At 31.4% G+C, this 12138-nt stretch overlaps 1 protein-coding gene across 15 annotated transcripts in view; it reads right to left on the reverse strand.

Moving 5' to 3' along the window:
• LOC139490581 (protein still life, isoform SIF type 1-like) overlaps positions 1-12138 on the reverse strand; it is a 127967-nt gene that overhangs the window by 64599 nt on the left and 51230 nt on the right. For all 15 annotated transcript variants that reach the window (XM_071277450.1, XM_071277452.1, XM_071277454.1 and 12 more), the window contains one exon: positions 744-925. In XM_071277450.1, coding sequence (XP_071133551.1) covers positions 744-925 — 182 coding nt within the window. The remainder of the gene's footprint in view (positions 1-743; positions 926-12138) is intronic.

The raw sequence follows: 12138 nt of genomic DNA on the forward strand, positions 1-12138 counted from the left end.
AAAGTATCTAAATGTTTAAAGAATTAGAAGAAAATAATCCACAGATGTATTATTGTAAGAATAACTGTAGTTGATATCAAAGGCAATCCTTGCCACATCAAAGAAAGAAATAAACAAACAAATCAATTTCACTTTACTTTGACAAAAGTTTTTATTTGTATTCTACTGCATATCTCACTGTACTTGATTTAACTGATTAATATCAATAGGCATTTCTTAAATGTTCTGCCCTTCAAGAAATCTTATTTACTTCCCATTCTGTTGTTGGTTGGCTGGAAGTCTGTATGTAGACACAATTAATCTTTTTTACAGCCTAAACAATTTTTTCAGTTTTAAAGGAAACAATTTTGTCACTTTAAAGGAAATACTAAGTAAAATCTACTTATATTACACAATTCTTTGAGGGTATCCAGAAATTTCCAAGGAGGAGATACCATAAATAGGACTCCTTCCCTAACATTTGATATCTATCAGTAATTTAACTTATATGTACCAGATAGTAAGCAATAAGTAGTAATATGCATAAACAGGATATTTAGAAACTGTTCTCAAGGCATTGATACCATAGAGAATGTGGAATGTGTTATGCTAGAACAATAAATTAAAGTCACCTGCAATTTTCAATTTGTTTTTTTTAGCATGTTATACATCTGTAATACACTAAAACAGATGAAAGTAATCTAAGCTCTATCTGTATCACAACTTCAAGACATGCAAAACAATTGAGCCCTGTTTTTAACTACCTGGCTGTATTATCTTTACATCAAATATTTTCTCTACATGTCTGTTATAAGCTGTGATTTGAAAGACCGTGGTTGGTGTGTCCTCTATACACGAGATATTGATAGGAACTACATCTTCTGAGATCCTCTCCCAACTCATATACTCTCCGTCCCCATGTACTCGAAATATCTCGGCCCATAATCTGAAAAATCAAAAACAGGTTCCAATTATTTGCAATTGTTGTAATAGAATAAATAATATGCATGAAGATACCAAAAGGGAAAAAAAACAGCAAGTCGAAGAACAAGTAACAAGTTAAATGCAACAAAAAAAAACCAACAAGCACTATGGCTATGCTTACTTAATGCTTAATCCTTTAGCTCCTTGGTGGAGCAAAGGTCACTGAAGACAAACACTTTACAGAAAGCTAAATATTGAGCAATATAAATCTAACCAAAAACTATAATCCATGTTACTAAATCTAAAACATGGAAACTGCAGTGAAGCAGTTACAATTGAAAGTTGTGTTTGTAGAGAACATATAAACTTACATCTCTACTTAAATACAACTTAATGTCAACAATTAAATTTGTAATGTTTATATCATTTAATATATCATTATAAGTCTTTTTGAATCTTATGTTTACAAACAACATAAGGCTTAAGGTTTATGTAAACTCATCATGAACCTATTAATGTGATGAAGAAATGATATGTTTTTCTGCTTGTAGCCATCTGCACTCAAGTCAACATCCTGGATATTAATAAGTCATATAAAGATACAAATCTCTTTATTGTTACATATTGTTTATATGCACCTTATGCCAAAGGTGCATTAGGATCTACTATTAAACTTCAGGCTATGAAAAAAATCATTCAACTTGAGTAAATCTCTATTTTCAATATGGTTTTTTTCAATTATATAATAATAAATATTTATTTCTTAAACATCATAGAATGTGTAGATTCAAACTAAAGCTGTCCGCTCAACATTAAACTTATTGTCTTGTTAATACATTTTTAAAAAGTTGTTATATATAATTGTATTGACCTGGAACAGGGTCTGAGTCTTAGGTTCAAAAATTGAAATTTAGAAATTAAAGGTCAAGGTGTCAAGGTCAGTATGATGCTTCTCCATACAAAATTAAATAAGCTTAACACATATTGGATAATTAATATAAGGTTTTACTATCAGAGGGGTCAAATGTCCAAGTTTAGCAACCACATAACATTTTAGCAGACTTTTGCAAACCACTTTATGTTTACAAAATGTAGTTTGTAGGATAGAACTATGAATTACAAAAACAAAATTTCTCCTCTATTATTAATGATGTACATTATATAATAAAGATTACCAGTGAAACCAAAGGAATATTAACCTGCTAACATGAAAAGCAAAACAGTTACGCTACCTACTCAAGTGGTTTATATGTCTGTATATTTGATAAAGATTTTCATAAATTGAAATGATGGGGGAAAAAGAAAAGAAATATAACAGTAACATAAATGTAACAACACTATCAAGACACAAACATTACATAAAATGTCTAAAGATTTCATTTTACGATCAATATTCCAGAGTGAAATGTAGTAAAAAACAAGAGAATATCTTGGAAGCATGCCTACAACCCTTCTGTGGAATTTTAATCATCAAAATCTGTAGGTGTTGTCAAATGTTACACAAAATTGAATTGTTCTTCCAGATACAAATGTAAAAAAGTTTTGTTTCTTTTTACTAAACATTTGTTTACCATGGATACCAGTAATAACAAAGACTACAAAAAAGATCAGCTGAAGATTATATGCTACAAATTAAGACAAAAACAATATGAATAAAGAAGAAATGGAGAAAACAAGAAAACAGGATGAGAACAAGTTCTTGTTATTTTGATACAAATCCTATGGCATTATTAGTAATGATAATAACATCACAATTAGCAATATGTCAATGAGACAGCAACCCAACCTTATAAATAAGCAAGAGACATAAAAATGTATTCTAGAATTCAGTCTATACATATCTTTCTATAACTCAGACAGAATTGTTCCTGTCACTTATCATACCATTTAATTCTATGCACTTCTAAGTGCATTCAGACAGGATTGTTCTACCAATATGCACATTTCTGACCATACACTCAATCGAATCATTATCTTTCAAAAACCATAACAACATTTACTTGTCAAGAAAAAGGCATTCCTCATCAATTTCCATTAAAGCACTGAGATCAATCGGCAATGCACTAGATAAGTATCTTGTTGGTTATGGATTCAAGTGATCAATGTGGAAAATACATTTCAACCAATTACCATATAAGTTAACCTATTTTATTTCCCATAGATGTAAGTAGAGCTGAAATAGTTGTTTAAAACATTGGTGTAGATCAAGGCAGGATAATTGCACCGAAGATCGCACAAAATAATTAATCTTTGAAAACATCAAGATCCACGCTCAGCAAGCTTATACACTTCTAAACTACACCACATCCATGTAAAATAAGACTTCCCCCTCTATTCCCATCACATCCATGTAAATTAAGACTTCCCCTTCTATTCCCATCACATCCATGTAAAATAAAGACTTCCCCCTCTATTCCCATCACATCCATGTAAAATAAGACTTCCCACTCTATTCCCATCACATCCATGTAAAATAAGACGGCCCTCTATTCCCATCACATCCATGTAAAATAAGAAGACTTCCCGCTCTATTCCAATCACATCCATGTAAAATAAGACTTCCCGCTCTATTCCCATCACATCCATGTAAAATAAGAAGACTTCCCGCTCTATTCCCATCACATCCATGTAAAATAAGAAGACTTCCCGCTCTATTCCCATCACATCCATGTAAAATAAGAAGACTTCCCCCTCTATTCCCATCACATCCATGTAAATTAAGACTTCCCCCTCTATTCCCATCACATCCATGTAAAATAAGACTTCCCCCTCTATTCCCATCACATCCATGTAAAATAAGACTTCCCGCTCTATTCCCATCACATCCATGTAAAATAAGACTTCCCCCTCTATTCCAATCACATCCATGTAAAATAAGACTCCCCCCTCTATTCCCATCACATCCATGTAAAATAAGACTTCCTGCTCTATTCCCATCACATCCATGTAAAATAAGACTTCCCGCTCTATTCCCATCACATCCATGTAAATTAAGACTTCCCCCTCTATTCCCATCACATCCATGTAAAATAAGACTTCCCGCTCTATTCCCATCACATCCATGTAAAATAAGAAGACTTCCTGTTCTATTCCCATATTTATGCACATATACCTTGTAAGAAAAAATTCTTCACTAAATATGGTTCTGATAATTGAACACACCCTATTTCTGATTAGGGAAGAGTACAATAAAGTTGGTCAATTACAGGAAATAAAACAGCACTTTCCAATCAAAATGAATAATAACCTGGTAATTGTACAAGACATTATTCAAACAAATGTTTCCTTAGTTCCAATTTTTCTGACAACTAAAGTCCATAAAGAGGATGACATGATAAGAGTTAACCTTACAGTTTGTACTTTGTAGGCTGATCTTAAGAAAGATATAATTTGGATGAACCATGCTAAGTATTGTTTTTTTTTCTATCGCAGTAGTTTCAGGGGTGAATATTTTTTATAAAAGCATCTTGTTTTGTAAAATAAACCTTATTGGTATCCATGAAAGTGACAATTTTTAACATTCTATGTATAGAGCAAATGTAGTATTAACAGCATTATCAGTTTGATGGCAACAGTAATCTGATCAGATTTTGAAAGGACTACATCCCAACCATATATAATTGGTCCTCAAATACTGCATAACTACACAGAGAAAAGCATGTTTGTTTCAAAACTTTCCTTTTGACTTTTTCATGAGATATGATCATAAAATTGAGCACTCATATGATGGCTTGAACCTTCAGCACAGTTTGGTTTCAATAAGCCTGGTGGTTTTAGAGAATTTGTCAACAAATCAACAGATAAACATTAGTAACAAAGTAATGGTCTATATCAGACAACATCTTATACTCTACCAGTGATTACTACACTAAACTTGTTGTCCATATATGGTTGCACCTTATTTCCCAGAAGAACTGATAAGTAGTTTCTCAAAAAACTGCAATGATAGTTTCATGGGACAGAATGACAGATGCACAAGGGTAAACCAGTAAAGCCCTTACTGTTGAGCTAAAGTATAAAAGACATAATTTCTTACATATTGATCAAGCTTCTGCCATATCATTTGACATATCTAGCTTCAACCAGATTCTATATATAGATGCTATAAGAGATCAAGATACAAATTGATGTTTGAATATTCTGGGTCTCTAACAGAGTGTAAAGACCTAAATGTCCGTGATACAATATTACCATACATGTAACGTTTGTCTGTGATACAATTATCTTGGTCAACTAGCCATAATATTCCATGATCATCATATAATTTGTCCTTTTTGTTGGATAAGCACTATTTGGTCTCAATCAAAACCAATAAAATGTCAGCGTAAATCATTAAGCAACATTCCCTGTCAAATGTCAGAAGTGACTTGTGATTTAAGATTGTAAAATTATACAGACATTGAAAAAGCTTACATCCATTGTCTGAAGGGGAGGTAATAAATGCCAATGTTCCATTCTCTCTCTTGGACATTTATTCAACAATTAAAAAATCTACCTTTATCATTTCCTTTTTTTTTAAAGAATTTTTGATTTCATAGGAAATATTAACACTTTCTGATGACTTGCAAAAAGATCTGTTGCTGTCTTGGTGTAATATATAAAGTATGTAGAACTCAAAGTCTTCCTCTGATATTTATCTTGAAAGTCTTAAATAAGTTTATCTTCAATGTTTTCAATGTAGAAAATTCAGACTATCCTCTCGGTTAGGAAGACAGCATATCACACTCTAGATAGCACTAATATAACAACACTTGCTAGAAATTGAAAAAAATTAATGATTTTAGTTGCAACTTAATTTTTTTCATGAAGCTTTAAACAAATATCCATTAATCCCTCACACTTAGTTTTTTAATTAATGTCTATTTTCAAGATTTTCAAGATTTTCAAAGAAAAAAAACGATCGATTTTTATATTGGACCAAATCAGAAACCTGATTGAATTCTCAATTTTATAAATCAAAATGAAGTTTTGTATAAAGAACTTTCCATACATTACTCCTGTCAAGTTTGGATACAGTTTGAGGAATGTTTTCCTCATATATCAAAAAAGTAATAAAAACTTTATGTAGAGAACATTGAGTGAAGTTGGCTTTATTTTGCCCTACAACATTCATACATGATGATGTAAATAAGAATAGTTAATGGACAGGAATGATTTGCACAGACACTGAGGAGTTTGAAACATTTACTCTAACTCGCTGTGTATCATACATCACCACTGGATAAAGGTACATTTGGCCTGGTCTTAATCTCTGTTCATTATCTAAGAAAAAAACAACATTACTGTACATATACCAATATATATGTAGGACTCTAAAGTGAGATGGGGACGCTAAAGTACGATGGTCACGCTAAAGTGCGATGGTCTACGCTAAAGTGCGATGTTTCCCTACGCTAAAGTCCGATGGACCGCGAAAATATAGACAATAGAAACGTAGTTTGATTATGACGTTTAACAGTCATTAAAACAAACCAAAAATGAACGTCAGAAAATAGATTAGGAATATTTGATTAACAATTGTTACATCAAATGTCCATGACTTACTAGTAATTGATTTAAACTTAACCATTTTTTGTCGGCTGAAGCACACTATTTATTTTTTTTGAGTGCTGGAAGAAGGACTTTTATCTTACAGTTGACCATTTTACTATATAAATAAAAAATAGTATACGCATACTTATCCTGCTTCTATTTGATGGAAGGATATACATTTGAATCATTGTTTATTTGGCAGTTTATTTTGCGATCCCTGTTAAATTGCTGTCGAATTTAATGAAAAGTAACGTCGTTAAAATAGAGATACATGTTTTCATGTGTGAATTACAAATTGTCTGCTAAAACATTCCTTTGTACTGTACTGTATGAAAATAAAACATGTATTTGTACTCGCTACGAAGAAAGGAGAAGCTCAGTGAAATTTCCTTTCAGTCACATTTAAATAAAAGCGTGTACAAATAAATGTTGCATATTCCAACAATGAACACATTTTGTATTTGTTATTTCCATATATAATATGTACATTGTTAGAAAATAAAACATGTATTTTTTTAGGTACGATAAAGCTTGGCGAACATTGCCTTTCTCTCGCATTTGAATTAAAGCTTAAACAAAATAATCCGACAATGAACAAATTTTGTATTTATAATTTGGCACTGCAAGGAGTATGACTTTGGGTCGATAATCGACCCTGTGGCACAGAACTCGTTAAAGGGAGGTTGTATAACATAAGTGTGAACAGCAATATACACCAATTATCCAAACATTCAATGCGCTCTGAATTGTTAAAAGTTCATTTTTCATGAAATATAATATTTGAAAAACATAAATTACCTTTATAGCAATTATTACTTGGTCGGACTTGTTAATTTAGAAACAATCACTTCAGCCGATCGGTAAATTAGAAAGTCTATCACATATGTTATACATTAGTATACTTTCTTTTGCAAAAAGAATATTTTGAAACCTCAATGTTTTAATCCCTCAAATCTTACCCTTTGGACCATCGCACTTTAGCGTACAAACAATCATCGCACTTTAGCGTGAGACAATATCATACTTTGGCATAGACCTTTGCACTTTAGCGTGACCATCGCACTTTAGAGTTCTACATATATGTACCTAGGTACACTGATATTTGTACAGTAATGTTGTTCTCATAGACAATGAACAGAGAACCAGGCCAATTTATCAAGTGGTGACGAAACAAAGGGATATTGAAAGACGGCAACAAAAAATCCTTTATTTCTCAAACAAATAACCAACCCTGATTATAATGAGGTCTACAATTTAGGTTTTCTCAATACTTCTGGTTGCTTGTGAGTAATACTTTTGATTTCAGAAAATTCTTTCTGTTAAATTCCTATTTAATTAGTAATATCCTTAGTTTTTGTTATGTAATATTCTAAAAATTCTAACAAAGTTAACGGTTTTTGCAGTTTGAAAACAAATTAACCACAAACAAACATGTTAAAACCACAAAAGAATTGTTCAAATTGGTGAAATTAAAGTAGCTAAAGGGTGTTTAAAGCTTCAACTTGTGCAAATTAACAACAATGTCACAATTAAATCTATCAAAATGTTACTTTTTGCATCACTGAAATCACTGAAATATCAACATCAGCGTAGGCGTTAAAATGTAATTGGCAGATTTCTATACTTAGCAAAACACAAATTGGTTTTCTTAACAATTGAACATTAATCTAATCATATAATGGCTTTAATTTTGAAAGACGGGAATATGTTCGTATGGTAGTAGTTGCCACTCTGTTAAACTCAACTTTCAATCATAAGATTTGTAAATAGCTATGTTAGCTCCACAGCTAAAGTCAGGAAAAGTAAGCATATTTCTTGAATATCTTCACTCAGGACACATTTATTACTGGTAGTATCATTCATTTATTGCTATAAAGTGAAAACTATCTAAAATGCTAATATCTTCAGTATGTTTAGAGTAAAAGATATATGTCTCTCAAAAGAGAAGACTGTAGAAGTCAAGTGAAGAGGGCTAAATGGTTCTTTCATGTTATTGAATTGCTGTCTTATTAACCTCGTCTACCATTAGATCAATGGTACATACCAAAAAGTGAATGGTTTGAAAAGTCAAGTCATTCAAATAAAAAAAAAATCGATTATCATAATTTATGTTTTGGGAGGTGGCTTTCCTGGTATGGAACTTACTATTTTCAAAGCTTTGTTCTTTTGTACCCCTGCAACAAGGAGGTAGAATATAAGTTTACCATTGTGCATCTGTCTTTCTTTCACAGTCAGTCTGGCAATGCATTCTAATATTGGCTTTTATAAAACAAAGACAAACTTATAGAATGCACATCTTTGGCATTAAAATTAGAAAGATCATATCAAAGGGAACATGTGTACTAAGTTTCAAGTTGACTGGACTTCTACTTCATCAAAAACTACCTTGATCAAAAACTTTAACCTGAAGCGGGACAGACAAACCAATGGACGGAGGAATGGACAGAGAAACAAACGTAAACACCCTGAAAAACATAATGCCCCACTATCCTAAATGGGGCACCAAAAAAAAAACACAAATAGTAGTCCTTAAAAGAGCACCAAAGATATTATCATCAGCATAAGATTTTACTCTTTCTTTAATGACTCTTAACTTTTCTTCCATCTTGCTACTAGAATCTGACAGCTTTTTGTGGGTGTTACCAATGTTTGAAGATAATGAGTAAACAGTTCATTACATCTATACATGTGTAAACTTAAAGTGAAAAGCAGTTTTATATCTTCATTATAACTTTTTTTATCTTTACTACCCAGAGTTCTCAGATAAACTTTCAAAACAAATTATCATCATTGAAAAATCTAATAATTTATTCACTGCTGCAATAAAAAGTCAGCTTTGCAACTTAACAATGTATACATCACTGTTTGACAAGTGCCAGACTAATCATGTTCATTATTAACAAATTCTTCACGCTTTTAACAAAATTTTCAGGTGAAATTACTCAGAGAGCTAGATTTCCATCAAATCCAAAGACTTTACACCCTATAACAGTCATATACTAACAATGTGACAAGTTTCAAGGACTTCATGAATATTATTGGTTAAGCAACAATAACATATGTTCAATTACATATGTACTTGTCAATTAAGCATACATCTGTATACTGTACTGGGCTACATTCTTATGAATATTTAAGGAGGTATTTTTATCAATTAAAACTGACCTTATCGTAATGCCCTTATGGATGGCAAGAGTGTTTTTTGTTTGCCTAATGTCCAGTGGCAAATAGTTTAGACATACCTGTATATATGATTTAGGTGTTTCTTCTAATATTTGGATATGCAAATGTCATTCTAAGTTGGATTCAAAAGAGACAAAGCAAATTACATTTGAGAAATTTCCTCCATATATACATTGTATACTAAACTTGTCTTCAATTTGCTAGAAAATTTCAAATATCAAAGACCTATCCTAGATGCTAATCTGGACAATTAAATAAAGCAGTGGCAGTTCAATGGAGGTTCTGGGGAATGCACCCATCCTTTATTTTTGACAATCAATACATTTGAAAGAGGAAGTATACAGTTTGAACACCCCCTCCTGACTTTTTATACTGGGTTGGAACTCCTGTTTTAAAATTAACTGGATCCATCTCTGTAACGGATGGAAAAAATATGTTCACCTTACTTTTAATTCTAAATAATACTACCATGGTATATATGTGTTTTAACTGAATGTGTGTTACCATCAACTTATTACTTTCTTGTCTCGCTTACTCGTAACCCCTCATAATTTGATTTATAAAAATCATTTTGAATGAATTATGGAGAGTTTAAAAGCAGTCTATTTTGAAATACTTGTACCATTGTTTTCCTGTATAATAACATTAGTCTGTAGACTGTCACTTAGTATGGTTGTCATTTCAGGACAGAGATACAATTGAAATTCTACAATCTTATATGAGCCCATTTAAAACCAAACAGATATCAACTTTATTATATTTTTCAACCATATTTTATTCCCCTAAGAGAATATTTCCACATGTGGCTAATATCATGCTTCATATATCCATATTTAAAATACACTTGTTTAATTAGTTGAATAACTGCAGGGCTTTGGAGAAGACAGATTTCATTTGAACAAATTACTGTATAATAATAAATATTATATCTTGTATATACTTGTAAGAAAAGTACATTGTTAAGTTTTTGGAAGAAATTACTGTATAATAATAAATATTATATCTTGTAAATGTTTGTGAGCAAAATAAAATTGAGAATGGAAATGGGGAATATGTCAAAGAGTCAGCAACCTGACCAAAGAGTAGATAATAGCTGAAGGACACCAATGGGTCTTCAACAAAGAGAGAAAATCCAGCACCCTCAAGGTGGTCCTCAGCTGGCCCCTAAATAAATGTGCACTTTAAGTTCAGTGAAAATGGACATCATACTAAACTCCAAAAGTATACTTTGTTTGTTTTTTTCCACCATATCAAAGAGGAATACTTGTCACTTGAACTATTCTAGTGATCAAGATTTTGTCTATATATAACAGCTTGATATTGTATTAAACAATATCTTAAAGTATAAATCTGCATTTTATTATATGCTATGAAACATTACATTGATATTTCTTAAACAATGATCATCTTGGGATCACAGGAGAGAATTTCTCAGATATATGAATGTTGCATCAAGAAGAAATTATCTATAACATATATGCATCTCCACTTACTACAGACATTTCTTAAAACCATATCATAATAATATTTAATCATATTTAAAGAGTAAAAAGTCTTTTTATATGGTAAGGTCTGAATGAAATCTATTTTATAAAGCATAGTTTAGGATTGTCTTATCTGTCTACTGATGTATACAAACATTTACATTGCATGTTTCATGGACTCTGCTCTTGCTTATTTAGTCCAGTATATATGCAAGACCATTTTTGCCATTTGACAGGCTGTTGTATATCAGAAGAGCTACCTGTATAAATAAGTGGGTTTGCAAAATTATAAAAAATCGAGATCATTCATTCATTCATAATATCTTTTTCTTTCTGATTAATTTTCCTTTATATGCTATGAAATTTATTATCATTACTCTGTTTTGGGGGTCTATAAGCATGGACAGCTTTCTTCAAAAAGATGGAGTTTTTACTGAAGCTATTTTTGTGTGGATACTTACAATCTATTATCTTTTTTCTGTGCATCCTTTCTCATATTTCAAGAAAAAACTCAATACTAAGTTCACATTCTTCCAATTTGAAGAGAATATTTTCTTGTCAAACTATTAAAGTCACAGACAAAATTTCATAGTCCCTTTCTAAATCACTCTCTCAAACTTTTAAAGTTGAAGAATAAAATTCATAGTTCCTTTTTCAAATCACATTATTTTAAATCCAATCTAAAACATTCAGTTGACATAAACACATGTATGTTTATTTCAAACAAAAAATACCATGCTTCAAAACAGATAACACATGTTTAATTAATGTCCACATTTGACTAATATGACAAGGTATTACAATAATGATCAGGACTTCTTCAATGTATCCGTAATCTTACAACACATACCACCATCCAACCAAGGAAAGTAAAAAACAAAGAGCCTCTGGCCATAACATGACAAGTCAACTATCACAGGATCGAAAAGGTGTTCAGGAATGACCACAATAAAATAAAACACATCGTTACTTTTTAATTAGTGATGAGGTACAGATCAAAGATGTCAAATAAGATATGTATGTATGTACCAGTCTT

The sequence above is a fragment of the Mytilus edulis genome, chromosome 10 (assembly GCF_963676685.1).
Source record: "Mytilus edulis chromosome 10, xbMytEdul2.2, whole genome shotgun sequence".
NCBI lineage: Eukaryota > Metazoa > Mollusca > Bivalvia > Mytilida > Mytilidae > Mytilus > Mytilus edulis.